Below are 18,567 nucleotides of genomic sequence, written 5' to 3' on the forward strand. Positions count from 1 at the left end.
AACACCAGTGATGAAAATAAATGTCTTTGTGTTACTTGTGAAGACTGAAATAACAGGATGACTAATTTAACTTGGGGGGTGTATGATAACCATAGTTTACTGGGGTCACATAGTCTTATCTCTTGTTAAAGAAACATCTTCTACAAAGAGAGTGAGTAATAGTCTACAAATAGGTTTGAACTTTTCCAGTTAATCAGTAGTGGGTCAATTATTTCCAGTATGAGGAATTTGAACTAAATAAGTGAGCATTTCTAAGGAGGGGAGGAGAGGGAGAGAGAGAGAGAGAGAGAGAGAGAGAGAGAGAGAGAAAGGATGGGCATTGTTGTTGAGAGTGGGTTTACACACACAAATGTGGTTTGTATTTGCATTGAGTGGATTCTCATACCTACCTAAGTGTTTTGATATAGTGCTTGCACTGAAAGTAAGTGAGATTGTTTGTCTGCTGGATGAGATGTCTATTCTTGATGAAATTATGGATGGAACCAAGGGGGCTGTTTATGTGAACACACACACTTTTGGGACACCTGCCACCCCTGTACCCAAGAGAACTGTAAAATAATAAGACTGTGAAAGCAAACTGGCTTTTAAAAGCTTGGGAGACTAAATGGAAAGCCGAGGGGTTGACTGACAGGCTTCCTGAGCTTCATTTAGTGACCCCTTCATGAATCTGTTTCAAGACAGAGGTACAGCTTTATTGCACAGTTTGACACTCTAGAATGGGCCATCTTAGTTAAAAAGCTGCGAAGTGATTAAATCTGATAGTGGGGGGAAACCCCTGAGACAAAATTTTTGGCAGTTTTCTACTTCATGTAGAGTGCTTCAGGTCAGAGAGGTCCTGTAAATAGCCCAGTAATGGCTGGTTCCTCAGCAGGCATAAGCATGTGCTTTGAGTTTGCAAAATGATTCAGGAGCATGCTGTGAGATAGCTACTGATAACAAGCAGATGTGAAGCGTGCTTTTCAAAGTGGGGGGACCTAAGAAAGGGGAACTACACTAGACATTAGTTGAATCTGATTTTGGTAGGCATGATATAATTCCCATTATAACTGCTTTTGGCATTAGTGTAAGCTTTAGGGACAAGGAGAGCAAATTTGAAGGGGAAGAATGTGTCCCTTTCCTGCAGATATACGAGACCAAAAATTGCATAGGCATTTAAATGGGTTCTTTATTTATGATCTTATCTCAAAAGATTATGAGAAACAGTTTTCCAGTGACCTATAAAAGCTTTCCTTTCTGTTTTATAATATACTGAAGCATTTTAGTAATGATCCATACCCACTACCACTTTAAAACCAAAGGTATGAAAATCCACCCCTGTGCTTGGATGTGTGTGTTTACTTTAAAAGGCTTGTGTGATTTTACCAGAAGGAACCTTTCTAAATATGGCCTGTACTAACTCCCCCTAAAGCAAACATCTCTGGCTTTGCTGGCAGAAGGCTCTGGGTACTTCATATGTACCACAATGAAGTTCCACAGTATGCTGATTCACATGATGGGAAATGGAAAACCAGACTTCTTGGCACATTATATAAAGAGTGAGTTGCTTCTTGGTGGCTTGACAGTGTGCTACGAATGCACTGAACTCCAAGAATGCACTGGTGGACATGTATGTTGTATGCCTGAACACATTAAAAATAAGATAATCATAACCTTATGGGCCCAACGGCAAAAATTCTAGCCACTGTCCAGGAAACTGAAGCAGGGAGGAGCACCTGTGACTAATTCACCCACACTCGATTCTTTAAAAACCATTTCAGGCATGTGTTCCTCTCTGCCACTGCCGTTTGATAAATCAAAGCAGGGGGGACAGGGACCAAAGCAGGTGCAATGGCTTAGTTTGGGGCAAATGTCAGAAGCCTGATGTTGAATGCTGCTGCCAGCTCTGGTTACGTTTGTACTTAAGAACACTCAGATTGAAAAACTGACCACATTCCAAAACCTGAGTCTTTTTTTTTTTTTTTACAGAGGTCAACTGCTGCTCAAAATTGATGCTACATGCAAAGTGGATAGGATTTTTTTTCCTAATTGCACAATTACATTATATAGTGATTGCATCCTTATTGGATTCACTGTTGCAGGCATAGACATTTTATTTTCTCTGCCTTTCTGTTTGTTCCTCTAGCAATGAACAAACTCAACTCTGGGGCTGTCTCATGTGCTTATTTAGCACCTTCAGCACTCCAGACGTCTAGCTTTGGAACCAATTATGTATAAATGAATCTTCCACATCTGAGACAAGGAAAGTGGAGGTGCCCTCTAAATTTCCAAGACTACACTGGATCCCCATAGTTCAGGGTTGGGAACTTGTGCCCCTTCAGATGTTGTTGTGCTACAACTCCCAGCATTCCTGGTTTTGGCCATGCTGGGGATGGGAGTTGGGGATGGGAACAATATCTGGAAGGGCACAGGTTCCTCACCCCTGACGTAGCTCGTGTGAGCAAACCAAACCACATGCGGCAGAAAAATGCAAAGAAGTCTGAGGGTTACTACCATGGGGATAAGAGACCTTGTACAATGCTTCAGTACACACAAAATGGAGTTTAGTAAAGAAGCAGTGGGGGATTAATTCTTTGATAACCAAATCTGAGTTGTAGCTTTGGGGAAAGATTAATCTGGCTGGGCTCCCCAATCCCCTTTAGTGGATTGAGAAGAGGGGCATGTAATTGAATCAAGACATCAGATTTTCGAAGTAATTGAGTGAGACATCAGATTTTAGGAAACATTTAAGGTGGGAAAGCTACTGAACCAAGAACCAAAATAGAAATTAGACCTAAACATTTAAAATATATTCATAAAGAACCAGGAAATACATCAGTAATTCCATCTGGCCTTGAAAGAAAACAAAAAAGGGAATTAAAATTTAATTTTGCATTTATTTTGAAATCACATTGGCAGGCAAAGAATAATATGGCTGGCTACAAATCGTATGTCATTTTCTTTCAGCATATTTTGAATGCAGAACAATTGTGTGATTGTTGGGGCAAAGTCATTTCAAACAGGTTGCAAGAACTCCTAAAGGTCAAAGTGAGATCTAAGTGTTTCTCTGCAGTAAAAGAGAAATCAGTAAGGTCCAATACACTCCCAGTCCAGATTGGGGACTTACACTGGTTTTCTATTTAAAATGGCTTCCTTCTGGGTTGTTCTCTCTCTCTCTCTCTCTCTCTCTCTCTCTCTCTCTCTCTCTCTCTCTCTCTCTCCTTCAGGGGCACCTTCAGGGGCAAATAGCAACCACATGGGAGGTGAATTTCAACAGAAAATCAGTGTGAAGCTCAAATCCAGATAAATTTTGGGGGAAGTCTGTATCAGCAAAGATAAAGGAAAATACCATATTTACACGAATCTAATGCGCACCTCAGTTTTCAAAACATTGAAACCAAAAAATTATTTGCTATGTCAGCTGTGTTTTTTAAGTTTGCTATTGAATCTAATGTGCCATCAAATCTAATGCACATCCTAATTTTCGCAATGTAATTTGGTCAAAAAAGGTGCACATGACATTCGAGTAAATATGGTAGTGTGATTATGCATAGGTGGCATTACACACCTATCAGATGCTATATGAAAAAACCTGCAATCAAACCCACTATGCTAGAGATGTTTCCAACAGTTGGGATCTTATCACATGTGGTGGAGCTGCAAGAATTTTCAATATCTTTGGAGTTTTGTAATAGATGAAGTTAGTCTTATTACAGGTAAAACGGTTCCCTGTGACCTCAGATTAGCATTATCAAACTTGTTTACTGAAGATGTAAGATACGTAGTGGTAAAAGAATTATTAATCCTTTTTACGGTGGCCACCAGAAAAGTTTTAGCTCAAAACTGGAAGACAGCTGCTAATTTGACACTGGAGCATGGTATGAGAAAATCTGGAAGATAGCGCTCGTTGGAAAACTAAGTTTTACAAATACACCAAACAAAGATGATTTTGAGGAAACACGGTACATTTTTATTCACCACACCAAAAGCAAAAACAGGAAAGGACATTGTTGTCAACTCTTGGCAATCTCTGGAGTAATCTGCTAGATAATGAGCATGATATTGCCTAATACCTACTGTGTGTGTGTGTGTGTGTGTGTGTGAGAGAGAGAGAGAGAGAGAGAGAGAGAGAGAGACGAATGGTAAGGAGTGGGAAGTAGGAGTTCTTTTGAGTTAGGCAGTAGTTAGGCAGTTTATCTGTATTTATAGCTGAAAATGTATAAATAAAGACTATTAAGACTCCCTGTTATTTTTGCCGCAACAGTCCAACATGACTACCCCTCTAGAAATAGGTAGATTATTATATTAAATAGAAATGCAGCAGAAAGCTTCAAGTATTTATTTTTCAGATCAGCAGAAGACAGGTTTAATTGTTTTGAAGCCAGGGTGAATTTTAGCTAAATGTTTACTGCGCATTTGCCTCCAGGGCTAGAAAGTGAGATACTTAAAGCTAGAAGCTGTGAGGAATTTATAGATTGTAAAAGGCAATTATGTTGACAGCTTTACCAGCTGATCTGTCAAAAAACAAATGACAAGGCAGTTTGTTAAAGAATAGAGACACATGAAACGTCAAGGAATCATAGACTCTTACCAAGGGTCATCTAGTCCAACCGTGCTGCGACCTTACAATGGATGGAATTGTTTCTAAGATCATTATAAAAAGGGCAGTCAAGGAGTACGGTATATTAAGCTGCCTAGAGTAGTGCCTCTAGTTAAGAACAGTTTCAGGTTAAGAACGAACCTCTGGAACGAATTAAGTTCATAATTAGAGGTACCACTGTAGGGACATACTATTCCATAATAACAATAATTTTATTATTATTTATACCCCACCCACCTGATTGGGTTACCCCAGCCACACTGGGCAGCTTCCAACATATATAAAAACATAATAAAACATTAAACTTTAAAAACTTCCCTATACAAGGCTGCCTTCAGATGTCTTCTAAAGGTTATCTAGTTACTTATCTCCTTGGCTCAGGGGTCACATAACTCCATACCCTCCAACAGTTCTCTGATGAAAATAGAAACATCCAAAGCAAAAGCGGGATATTCTGGGGTTACTGAGCTATATAGTCCAACCAGGGGGGATGGGGAGTGAGGAATGTTGCACATGTGAATACAGTGGTACCTTGGGTTAAGTACTTAATTTGTTCCGGAGGTCCATTCTTAACCTGAAACTGTTCTTAACCTGAAGCACCACTTTGGCTAATGGGGCTCCTGCTGCCGCCGTGCCACCGGAGCACGATTTCTGTTCTCATCCTGAAGCAAAGTTCTTAACCTGAAGCACTATTTCTGGGTTAGCGGAGTCTGTAACCTGAAGCGTATGTAGCCCGAGGTACCACTGTAATATATGTACATGCCTCTCTGGAGGACTGGCATTGCCTTCATATTGCTTGCTGTTTTCATAACAAATGCTCTGGTTGACATCCAAACAATGTTAAGCCCATTTTAAGTCACATGATTTTAGTGGGAGACGGCTAATCATGTGAGTAATTCTCCCACTGGACCTTAAAAGTGTTTAGCTTTGGCTGAATCGTGCTCATGGAATTCTTGTTCAGAAGTTGCAGCACACAAATTCTTTATGATGGTGATGGCAACTGGTGATTGACAGTGTATATCTTTACCATTCCACATTCACAGCCATGTCTAGAGAATATTACTCAAATTAAAATGACTTTCCCTGTTTTAAATGCTGCATTAACAGTGCAGTCCTAACCTCCTGACCAGCCTTGTTGAGAATAGGTTGGTGGAGTTGTCCTTCTGATGGGCTTGTCTGGCCTGACCCCATTTGGAATTGCTCTGCGCCATATCCATATTTGTGCTTAAAAATCCACTTTGGAGTTTAAAAGCCTTTGGTAAGATTGCGTTTTTGCAATCCTCGCCATTTAAACTGGCAGTTTAAAAGCTGTCAGCCCTAGGAGTTTAATTGTCTTGGCACATTTTTGTGGTTTGACATCCTGCTGTAACAAATCTGTGCTTTTCCTCAAAATGAACTATAGCAGTCTTGAAGTTCATAATGTTTGGTTAACATGGAATTCAGACACTTTGTGTGTGTGTCTTTTTTAAAATTCCCCCATGTTGTGGTTGAGTCTTTTTCTTCTGTCCTTTCAATTAAGATATGTTGTATTTAATCACAGTAGGGTATTGTTTGGTGGTTCCCTATAATTAATGGCTAAGGCTGCTGAAGTGTGTAATTAGGCTTTTTATCTATTCATTCTGTATCTCTGGCCTACAATGAGCAAGAGCAAAGTCATAAGCAAAATGACTGGGTTATAAAAAAAATAAGTGAGAGATTATGGTCAAACTGGATAATGAGGTTTCTTCCATTCAGTGAAAAGGTTTGTGTACAGTACATACAACCAGAAGTATTTCCTTTTATGAAACTCTTCCAGAGAAAATAATGGCATCCTTTTGGGACACTTTATTATGTCAGATATGGAAGAAAGGGGATGTGGATGGCGCTGTGGGTTAAACCACAGAACCTAGACTTGCTGATCAGAAGGTTGGCTGTTCAAATCCCCACGACGGGGTGAGCTCCCGTTGCTCGGTCCCTGCTCCTGCCAACCTAGCAGTTCGAAAGCACGTCAAAGTGCAAGTAGATAAATAGGTACCGCTCTGGCGGGAAGGTAAATGGCATTTCCGTGCGCTGCTCTGGTTCGCCAGAAGCGGCTTAGTCATGCTGGCCACATGACCCAGAAGCTGTATGCCGGTTCCCTCAGCCAATAAAGTGAGATGACCTAATGGTCAGGGGTTCCTTTACCTTTACCTTTTATGGGAGAAAGGATTAATGAAGGGATGCAGCAGTTGAATCAGTGGTTTTGCAAACGAGATCTTTCCTGCCCCTTCATGTGTACAGAGCTTTAAGAAACTGGGCCAATGATTTTCAAAGACAAATAAAAATCCTATTGAAATTCAGAGGCATGGATGCATTTATACTTGTCTGAAAGACCAAATGTTAGCATATTTCATGAGGTTCCCACTGGCAACAGTTTTTCTGCCCCTTTGCACATATTTTTATTTTAGCTTTAATCTTTTATTTTATTTTATTTTATTTTCTTCCTTTATAAATGAAAATCTTTCAATAAAATATCAGTTAACACCCCCACCCTTTTTGGCCCTAATAGGGCTTTCCAGAGCCAATAAAATCTATTTTAAGCAGATGAAGAACGTCATAACTGCCCCCAAACTCTTTCCCCACACACCCTGCGAAATGATAATCTGAAGATCAGAACCAGAGTTTACATTTGGGCCTTGTCTTGATAAACAATCCAGATATTCATTTCAACAGACTCTTTAGAGCTTTGTTGCTTTGCTTTGCTTTATGTTAAAGATAGGATATTATGTTTTCACCTAAGATAGTAAAGCAAGGCTCATAGAAATAACTCAATGAGAGAGACTAACATTCAAAAGAATGACATATGAGATGAAATTAAATATATTATGGAGTCTGTCTCCTTGAAAAGCATCCCTCTCCTTCCTGAAAAGGGGCAAAACATGTTTTTTTTTCATTCTTGAGTAGTAAAACTGTTTATCTGCAGCTCCAAAAGAATCTGCAGATGGAGACCCCCCACCTGAGAACAAAGTCCCCGGTCACTGGAATGTAATACTAGAAAAACAAATACTACAAAGGCTAGTAACAGGAGGATGTCTTTCTAGCTTGTTTTTGTGTGACCATCTTGGCTCCCGGAGAAAGGGGGTCCCCAAAACATGTGTACCAGCTGGATCCCTTTGTACTGAATTTCAGTCTGTTTAGCCAGATGTCTTCCCAACAGTGACGAAAAAACAGAGCTCTTATTCTAATAAGTCAGGAAACAGAAAAGTGTGTCAAGTGAAAGGAGGCCCATTGTCTCCCATCTGATATTTATTAAACGTTGTTTAAGTCAGCAATGAGAAATGTGCAACATCCGGAAGTGACCCCGACTCTCTGGTATGCTCAACCAGTGACAAAAGTCTGGGAGCAGCTCAACATTAAAGCCATGTGCTCAGATTGCATAACAGAGTGTGCAAACCATGGAACGGTAATAACAAATGAAAATCTGATGCAGACTAAGCTCAGTTCTGCATGACTTAATGTATGACCTCTAAACAAAACCATGTATACAATACTAGTCTAACAAGATGTCAAAAAGCTCTTAAGAATAAGATGATTCTTGCACACTTCTTTTTTCATGCAGAAAAGTTTCTTTTAATATCAGTTAAAAGAAAAGCACCCTTGTATATGCACATATGATAAAAATGAATATATCTGCTTTTTGAAATGCTGCAGTTTTGTTAGCTGTGTTCAGATGGCATTTAAAGCTAAGGTTTAGCATTGCAAGAATGAGCCTAGCCTTCCCTCGCCACCCCCAGATTTATCCAATGCTCCCTGCTGCAAGGAGGAGATCAGAAGGTTCCAAGTTACATTTCAGATTAAATGCAGTTTAGAGTTGTCCTCAGAGCCCTATAGTGTAGCTAACTTTAACTATGGTTAGTGAAAACAAGCTAGCTTCATAAAGTTCAATTTGAAGTTGCCTCGTTTCTAGTAATCATAGTTAAAATTAACCACGGTTTGTTTGGATTTGGATGACATGACAAGCTGTGGTTAATAAAAACAAAAAGCAAAGTGAAAGTTTCCAAACCCATCCTTACCACAGGGAAAAGGCGAGTGCACAAGTCCAGTAAGAAAGCTTGGCTCATTCTAAAGAATAGTGTAGCATTGTGCCTGAACCCCACTGGTTTTCCACAAGTGTGAGGGTTCTTAAACTGTGGTCTGTGCACAACTGGTAGGCCATTAGTTTTGTTCAAGTGTTCCACATCATTTCTGTAGCTGAAGAGGAGTTGAAGATACACCTATAAGATTAAATATTCATTCTTATTTTTAGTTGCCTTTTATTTCCTTGAATTGGTAAGAAAACTAGAAGAAATAAAAGAATCAATAAAATACAATTTTAAAATATCATACAGCATCTAATATAGAGCATTATAATTGTTACAACAGGCAGGAAAATCATTATTTCGTCTGCCAGGACCCTCAACAACTTCAGGTGGTCCCTAGGCAAGAAGGTTTGGGAGCTACTGCACTGGGGCCTTCATGGAGCAAGGATGGTTCCACAGTTCTGCTGTTTTTCTAACGGAAACCTCCAGAGAGCATCAGATCTTATTGAAAGTATTCTGGGAATGCTTACTGTCATGGTCCAGGACACAGATGTGAAAATTTAAAAGCTTAACAGAATAAAAATGTAAAACACCTGAAAAGCATTCAGGGTGAAAAGGCCTCAACATGAAAAATGACATAGAGTTAGATCTAGAATCTTCATTTTCTTTTGCAGGCATTCAAGAAGGAACACAATGCACCAAGTGTAAAAGCAACTGGGCACTGAAGTTTTCCATCATACTGTTGTATATATTATGTGCCTTGTTAACAATAACAGTAGCCATTCTTGGATACAAAGGTATGTATCACATCTATAACAGCTGCCTTTTGAGTAGGAATCCAAGAAAAAGGGATGAAAGGAAATATTTATAAATATAAGGATTTTTCAGATTCGTATGATATGATTTCAAGAAAAGGCTAATCTGATATATATTTCAGTATTAGAATTGTTATTTTCAAAGACTTATTAATATATATTCATCCCAATCTGTACATATTTACTTGTAAATAAGAGTCTGTTTATGCAATTGCAACATCCAGAAATATGGCAGGCTATTAGGGAATGTGTACCATCTGCGCACACATGAACTTAATTTCTGCAATCCTTAACCTACCCAGGCCTTTACTTTTAACAGATAAGGATCACAGAAGTTAGGAATATATGTATATGTTCCAGGCCACATGTTATTTCACATGTATGGTGAACTGCACACAAACAGTCCTTGAAATCCTACCAAATACAGAATTTCCAGCCTTAGACTATGTTGATTACCAGGGAACTGACTTTCATGTAAGTGTGCTTTGGAAAAGGAATGTAAACTTTGGGAGAGAACAAAATTCTTTGTATGGAAGAGGATCCATTGGGAACTCCATCCAGGTGAATTCATCTTTATCAACCTTCATGAGGATGGAGCCTTCATTCCCAAACAAATATATTGTAATGTAATTCCTGGATATATTTTGTCCTAAGGAATTTTGTGATTGTGAAACTTCTGGTAGCAATTGGCTGGGCCACTGAGAGAATGAAATTGTCAACAATATTTAAGTGTGGGGGTTTTTTAGCCCCACACAATATCAAATGTTTGAGGTGGATAAAAACTTTTAAACACTTGTTTTGTTCTTGGTGCCATTTCAGGAGATTTGGCAACAGGGACAAAGCTTCCTATGGTGGTGCCATGACTCTAGAATTGAAATGGGGGAAGTCAATCTCTCTAATTAGTTTATGCCAACTCTGTTTAATGGTGTAGTCCTTTTGAATTATTGCTAAGATACTGTTTTTATTGTTCCAGTTGTAGAAAAAATGGACAATGTTACTGGAGGAATGGAAAATTCACATAAAAGATATGCTGAGAAACTCACAACAGTGGAGGGTGACCTGAAAAAATTGGGTAATTCATATGCAAACAAAAGCAGTATGTTAATTATTGTTTAGTTTATTGACTGATCAGATTTCCTTGTCAGTTTGTTGTTGTTTAGTCATTTAGTCATGTCCGACTCTCCGTGACCCCATGGACCAGAGCACGCCAGTCTTCCACTGCCTCCCGCAGTTTGGTCAAACTCATGCTGGTAGCTTCGAGAACTGATCAGATTTCCTTGTCAGTTAATTAGTACTTAAACCCTATTCAAGAGCAGTGGTGTTGGTTTTTCAATGGAGAAATCTATATTGTTAGAACTATTCCCAGAAGGGAGGAAATATTTTGTGCCTAATCTCTTGCAGAAACCCAGCTTGTCCCACGCATAGGGATGGAAGAGAAATCAAATTCAGTTCACATTTAAAGATAAACCTTACCCAGTTTGCACTTTCCAAAAGAATTCACAAACTGAAACGTAGCCATCCTTTAAAGTTTGCACTTCTAATAATTTTGCAATGGCGTTCTGCGGGCAATGCCGTTCTCCATGAGATTCATTCATATGTACTCTGGTGAAAATTAGGACCTCTTATGGCACCAGTGGCACTTAAGTGCACCATTGGGTTTTATGTTAAAGAAAAAGGAACTATCAGGTTATGTTGCCTTAAAGGAAAAGGAGCCGTTATTCTGTTCTTTTGGCCATGTGCCAAAATATTTTTGGTTTGTTTCATCTGTTGAATTAACAAAGAAGCAAACTCTATTAAAGCAAAGTTCCTCTGCTAAATAATAAGCTACAAAATCACCCCTGAATTATTATTATTTTGCTCTCCTTTTTTTTTTTTTTTTTTTAGATTACCAAGCTGCAGAGAAAGCTGTGAGCACCAACACAGAGCTTTCAAGCTTCAAGGCTGACATTCTGGCCCTCCGCCAACAGCTTCATGAGATTTCAGAGAAAACAGCAAAGAACAAAGATACACTGGAGAAGTTGCAGGAGTCTGGGAACATGTTAGATGAGCGGCAGAGCCAAATGAAAGGTGTTTTGGATAGCAACTCTTTCATGATTTTAAGTGTCAACAAAACTCTCCAAGCTTACAATGGCTACATCAACGACCTTCAGAAAGACACAAGTAACATTCAGACAAGTTTGCAAAGTCAAATGCACTCACATAACATAGTCATCATGAATCTGAACAATCTCAATCAGACCCAAGTTCAGCAAAGAGATCTTATTAGTGCTTTGCAGAGATCTGTGGATGATACAAGTCAAGCTATCCAAAGGATCAAAAGCGACTTTCAAAACCTTCAGCAGGTTGCCCTCCAAGCACGGAAGGACACAGACTGGCTCAAAGAGAAAGTGCAGAATTTGCAGACATTAGCAGCCAATAACTCAGCTTTGGCCAAAGCTAATAATGATACACTTGAGGATATGAGCAGTCAGCTTAGCTCATTCAGTGGACAGATGGAGAACATCACCACTATTGCACAAGCCAATGAACAAAGTTTGAAGGAGCTCCAAGAACGCCATAAAGAATATGAAAATGGAACATCCGCCAAGTTTAGCCAGCAAGAAGACCGATTTCAAAACTTTGAGAAAGATATTGTCAACATCATTAGTAATATTAGCTACACGGCTCATCACTTGCGGACACTAACTAGCAACCTCAACGATGTCCGGACAACATGCACAGATACTCTTAGTAAACATACAGACGAGCTGACTTTTATGAACAACACATTAGCAAATATTCGCCTGGATGCAACTGCTCTCAGGATGCAACAGGACGTGATGAGGACAAGATTAGATATTGAAGTATCCAATTTATCTGTAGTAATGGAAGAAATGAAGTTGGTAGATTCTAAACATGGCCAGCTCATTAAGAATTTCACAATACTGCAAGGTGAGAAATGTCTCAGATAATCCACTATACATAGTACCAAGATACTGACTAGTAATGTTTGTTTCTCCCTGCAATGTTAATATCATCATAAATCATGGCCATGGGTGCTAGTGCAAGTGTGTAGCACGACTCACTCAGCCTAAGCTGTACAATTATTGTTGTGCCAGAAACCACAATATTTCTGTGCTCCTCTGTGCATTGCTTAGGAAGCACTTGTTCTTTGTGGTACTACATCTTGAACTTTCCAATCTGGTGCTATCTGAATTTCTGGGACTGAACTACTGAAGGGTCCTTACTTTTCCTTAACACTAACTTGGCCAATGGTTCTGCACCTAAATATTCTGTAGTATGGCTGCATGTGCTTGTTTGATAGCCTACGATGTTCTAAATTGTACTTGCCTTTTGACTATGAACCACCACCTTGATTAACTTGGCTACAGAATGAATACATGGTGTCTGTTTCATAGAGTGCATAAATGCCTTCTTATAAAAGACAGTTTCTGCTTTCTGCATGTCTGCCTGTGTTCTCTGCAAGTTTGCTGTTGGTCTGAGTAGCCGAAAAGGAAATAGTGCTACATATGCATGAAAATGGCTGTATATTTTATGCCCAATCTGTTAAATTTGACATAAAGTGTCAAAGAGAGTTCAAATCTGTGAGATAGGCCGTAAAACTTTAATCACTGGGGATTCAAAGCATTTTTATTTTTGAGGTGATTTTTAACTCAGTATATTTCTGTGTTAGGGAATGAAATAGTAAATGTTATGCCCTCTCCTCTAAGTGGTTAGTTAAAGATAATTACTCAATTAAACGCTCTTCAAGTTCTACTGTAGGATTTCAAAAAGTTGGAAGATATGCAATGCCAAGAAATACCAAGAAACACAAACAAAATCCCAAATGATATGGGATGTCTGTACTTGGGGGCAGGGGGTGATTAATGCTAAATGCACATTTTCTGAACAAAGTCAAATAAAAAGTCAATGAAAAGCAGCAGAAGGGAAAGTTGGGCATTACTGACTGCCAAAACATGCATAAAGGACATTGGAAAAAAAGTTAATACTTTGATAATGTAGAACTACTTTTCACGTTAAATGCAGGAATTAAAGGCACCTATTGGTATGTGGCACTAGATGAGATATAGTATATATATGCTATTGTGGTGGTTTTTGAAGCACAATTATGTGGAAGCCCACAGTTTCAAGTATTTCAAAATTTAATATAAATTGTGGATTAGTTTCCACTCACAGAAATATATGTAAGAAGAAATAAGTATTTTCATCAATTAATGTTGACCAGTTGATCTTGACCTTCCTAACTTAATTTGCAGCTTAATATTCCCAACAATTACCTATCCTCTTGCATTTGCCTGTAATTGAAATTTTGTACCATCTCAATCAAATCAGTGGCTTTTCTCTATAGGAATTAATTTTTAATACATAATCTAGTAGGTAAAGGAGTGTTTCAGCCCTGAAATACCAATTCCTACTTAGGTGGAAATGAATGAAAAATATTAGTTGCACTGTCCCCAAACCATTCAGTTTTAGCAAAAACAGTATCAGATAGTTAGTTAATGCTGTGTTCAGAACATTCTGAAATAGCCACTAAAATAAGTTTTTTGCTGGTTTTTCATTTGTTCTGATTATCAAGAATTTGATAGGTATCGACTATGTATCCATTTGTTAACTCAGGCATACCTCCTGACATGCAGTATGTGTGCTATTATACCATAGGCAGACCTTAAACACAAAAAATATGGCCCAAAGCTAACCAAGTTTTATCCTCCTTCTTTAGTAATGGAACTGGGGATCATCAGGACTGACAAAAGGAAGTACATCTTCACACGGCATAGAATTAGAGAATTCATTGCTACATCATGTACTCGAAGGAAACCAACTTAGATGGCTTCAAAGGGGGATTAGACAAATCCATTGAGGATGAGACTATTTAATGGCTCCTAGTCATGATGGCTATATGCTACCTCCAGTATCAGAGGCAATCTGTCTCTGAATACCAGTTCCTGGGAATCATGTCCCAGGCGGCTGTGAGAACAGGACTAGACAGGCCTTTGGTCTTACCAGCAGGGCTTTTCTTATGCTGTAATTTAATTTTAATATATAGAACTGCCATATTAACTTTCCCCTTATGTTCACATTATTTCAGGACCTCCAGGCCCAAGAGGTCCCAAGGGGGACAGAGGCCCCCAAGGCCCTACCGGCCTTACTGGGCCCAAAGGACAAAAAGGAGAAAAAGGTGAACCAGGACCACCAGGACCTCAAGGTGAAAAGGGACCGATTGGACCAGCCGGACCACCGGGTGAAAAAGGCGGGAAAGGTTCCAGAGGTTCACCTGGATCCAAAGGCCAGAGAGGTTCAACGGGGAAGACTGGTCTGCCAGGACCTAGTGGAGAACCAGGACTACCTGGACCACCTGGCAAAGATGGCCCCCCTGGCCCACAGGGCCCCCCTGGGCCTCAAGGTCTACAAGGAATTGTTGGGGAGCCAGGAATACCTGGTCCACGTGGGCTGCCTGGTCTGCCTGGTGCACCTGGAATGCGTGGACTGCAGGGCCAACCTGGACCTCCTGGCCCACCAGGTCCAGGAATACCGGTGGCACTACAAAGCGAGGCTAATGGTAAGCTCTTTGCTCACATATATCTCTACCAGTCTGTGTCTCAAAGTGACTTATAGTCAAATTGTATCTGATTTGCCCTTTATACTTGTCAGAAAATAGATTTAAAATCCGGATTGTTAGAAAGATATGACTGCAGCTCTATGAATGGAAATGCCATTCAAATTATATTCTGGAGTCGGTATTGTTTGTCAAATTGATTGGATCCTAAATTGTGGAATGTCACTGTACTACAATACAGTGGTGTCCAGACATTTAGGAACTGATCACATCAATTCAGGTATTTATGGGGGCCCAATTTTCTATCGCTCACTGGCTGAACAAAAGTGTTCCATGTTTCAGGTTGTCCTGTTTACTGGAAGAATTTTTCGGGCAATTGTTACTACTTTTCATCGGAAAGAGCCATTTTTGAAGACGCAAAGGCTTTCTGTGAAGAAAAATCATCACATTTGGTTTTTATAAACAGTAAAGAGGAGCAGGTATAAACCGCATCTGATACTCTGACAACTAGAGGTGGAACCTCAGCAACATGGATATCAAAATATTGGTGGGGGACAGCAGGGGTTATTACATAGCTCAGTTTTCCAACAGTTCCAACTCCAAACTCAGTAAGGGCCTATTTGCACAAAAGAGTGACGTGGGGAATTTCATGGCTGTTGCTGATAAAGAGTACTAGTAACTTCCTTAAAAAGTGCCGACAATGTTTATTTTTAGGGCCAAGCTACATGGAGCTGTGCTTCATCTCCTGAATTTTTCTTTTACTGAATTGATTAGACATTGCCAATTGTTGAAAACAGTATCAGTGAGTGAGGAAGTATCACTCTTTCCCGTCATACTATTTTCCCCAGTCAAAATTCTGCCCTATCCATGGCATTATTGGCCCCACAGGGGAAAATAATACCTTTTGCTTTCTAGACAGTTGTCAGTGTGACACCTGTGTGATATGCACCCAAAGATCCTCTCTGGTGTCCACACAGTGCTGCTCCCCCCAAACCTCCCACCTTTGAAATTAGACTTGAAAAGATAATTCTTTTGTAGCTAATTAAAGGCTTTTTATCCAGCCTAACTGCTGGTGAAGGGGAGAGTGGGTATTCACGTCTGTAGCTGTGGTGTGTGCCTGCATGCGAGCATGGTTCCAGTGTGTGCATGGTGCTCACAATAGTTCATCCAGTTTGCAAATGGGCCCATGGGCACAAAAGTTGGTGACCCCTCTACTAGCTTGACTGAGGGTGTGGAGGTTGATGTTGATTGGAAAAACAGCACAAAGAAAATGTGTTGAACATACCCTACCCTTTCCCTCCTACTGCTTTTTACCAACTGGCAGACCTCTTCCTCATGGCTATATTTCACTAAAAAGAAACGGAGGAGAGGGGTGAATCACCCATGGATCTCGCAAGGCATGTAGCTCGACTCTATAAGGGTGCTTGCTAATAGGCAATTGTCTGAAGCAAAAGTGGTCACTGTTTAATTAATATTTATGTTAACTATAATTTGATAATAGGTTATAAGCAATGGAACTCAAAACCACGAGTAGTCAACTTAGAATAAAAGGGACTCGAGGGACTTTTATGCCCAAAGACTTTACATGTTTTGAGATATGGAATAATGCAACCAGTACTTTCTTCTGTACACAGCAATGGCTAAAAAAACAGGTTGTTGCAAAAGGCAGCTTCTGGATTGGCCTCACGGACTCAGTGAAAGAAGATGAATGGCGATGGCTGGATGGAACCTTACCAGAATATATGTACGTGTAGGAAGGATATGAATTGTTCTTTGTTTTTGCTACTGTTCTTGCTATTGGATTTTTTATTTGTCACCATGCAGACAGGATGCTGCAGATGGGAAAGATTGCTGCAACCCTCTGAAGAAATGCTTTGCCATGAAATGTTGTCATCTTTTGCTCTTCTATACTCAGGCTTTCTCTCTGTTGTATTCACAAGGTTTTATTTTCTTGCCAAAAAAGAAGATGGATCATTGAGTAAAAGAATCATAGAGCCATAATAAGTCAAGTTTGTTAAGGAATTTTATTGCAAACTGGGGATAGAGTAATCACAGATATTTTTTATCTTGGACTCATTCTTCATTTTTTAATAATTTGTATTACAACTGCCCATAAAGAGAGGCCATAATGTTACAGGAAAATATTCTCTATTATTTTCACTGAAACTTACTAGAAGATCAAACTGAGCAAGCTCCTTTTAAACTGTAATCAGGGTGTTCAATGTTTCATTTAGGGCCAATGTTGGATCACAGAAACTGAAATCTGTTATTCCCACCAAGTGAAATAATGCCTGTCTCCTTCAGTCACAATCTGTCTAACATTTGGCACTTTGTTAAGGATGTAACACAAAATTGGCCAGTGCTGTCTTATCTTGATGAAATCCCCCGTTACAGTACTTAACTGAAATCACCTTCCTAAAACAAGCATAACTCAACATGAAGTTAAATCTTTGAATTCTCAGTATTCTAGATCTTTGAAGATTTAGTGTTCGTTCCGTGAGAGCAAATGGCCATGTGAAGTCAACAAAAGTGATACCTCTAAATTCACATTCTGTGTCTCTCAACACATCCTGAGCCCTTCGTATCTTTCTATGAATCCTATGTGTATATAAATATTAGAACATAGTATCCTTCCACTTCTCTTTAACCCCATCAGGTTAGCAGGCTTTTTATTGAATTTTCAAAAAAGAAATGAAAACAGTCAAATAATACAAGCTGAATTAGAATAAATCAAATCCAGACCAAATCAGTGGTTAGACATCCAAGCAAATAGATTTGTATGAAGAGCCTATATATTAGGGAACTTCCTATCTTCATTGTGTTTATGGAAAGTCACCTTCTCATCTGCTGCCAGTTGAGTCATATCCTCTGTCCACAGTATGATGGGGAGGGGGGCAGGTGGAACAGACTGCTGCTTCCAGTATTGAAGCATTAGACATTTATCCACCATGAGTGCCTTTAGAAGCAGTTAAATTATCCTTCAATAGAATATTAACATCTATAAATCAGTAAGCTATGCTTGAGGTGTGCCATATCTGGATAGAAGGGCAGAGGAAAGTATATTTTAGTTTATAAATTGTAAATATGCTGTGCTTGATACAAAGGGCTCACATTTTTGAGAATCTGCCATAGTATGTGGGGATAAAGTATATAGGGCTGTATAGTGGGAGTTTGCTTGCATATTGCATGGGAGGTAAGGAAGTGGACATGATAATACAGCCCAAGTCACATAAAAACAAAATATGAAAGAAGTTTAAATATGAGAGGTTTGAAACCTTACCTAACTTGCAGGTTCACAGGCAGAAAGCCAGGCAGGCAGAGCAGCTCCTACTTTCTATTGAGCCACAGATTGAAACTGTCTTCATTTTTAGTATAGAGTGCAATTTAGGGAAGTACACTTGCTGTTTATCATCTGAAATCTGGGAGGGTCTGATTTTATCTGAATCCAAATTGCCAAACACAGAAGGCATAGACACATGTGACTTTTTATGCAGCACCTCTGAACTTTTTCCAATGTTTATCTTATGTTGTATTTTGCATGTTCCTTTGTGATCTAAAGACCAACAGTCACTTCAGCTAAAT

The 18,567-nt window shown here is 39.4% G+C and overlaps 1 protein-coding gene across 2 annotated transcripts in view; it reads left to right on the top strand.

The window, feature by feature from the left end:
* The window catches only part of COLEC12 (collectin subfamily member 12), a 76,815-nt gene that overhangs the window by 54,494 nt on the left and 3,754 nt on the right, over nt 1-18,567 (top strand). The window contains exons 3-8 of one of the 2 annotated variants that reach the window (XM_083622586.1): nt 9,288-9,410; nt 10,402-10,500; nt 11,313-12,359; nt 14,518-14,988; nt 15,328-15,464; nt 16,620-16,729. In XM_083622586.1, the coding sequence (XP_083478712.1) occupies nt 9,288-9,410; nt 10,402-10,500; nt 11,313-12,359; nt 14,518-14,988; nt 15,328-15,464; nt 16,620-16,729 (1,987 nt within the window). The remainder of the gene's footprint in view (nt 1-9,287; nt 9,411-10,401; nt 10,501-11,312; nt 12,360-14,517; nt 14,989-15,327; nt 15,465-16,619; nt 16,730-18,567) is intronic. The other variant, XR_014550132.1, reaches the window with a different exon arrangement.

Source organism: Podarcis filfolensis (assembly GCF_964270895.1).
Source record: "Podarcis filfolensis genome assembly, chromosome: 7".
NCBI classification, from domain to species: Eukaryota; Metazoa; Chordata; class Lepidosauria; order Squamata; family Lacertidae; genus Podarcis; species Podarcis filfolensis.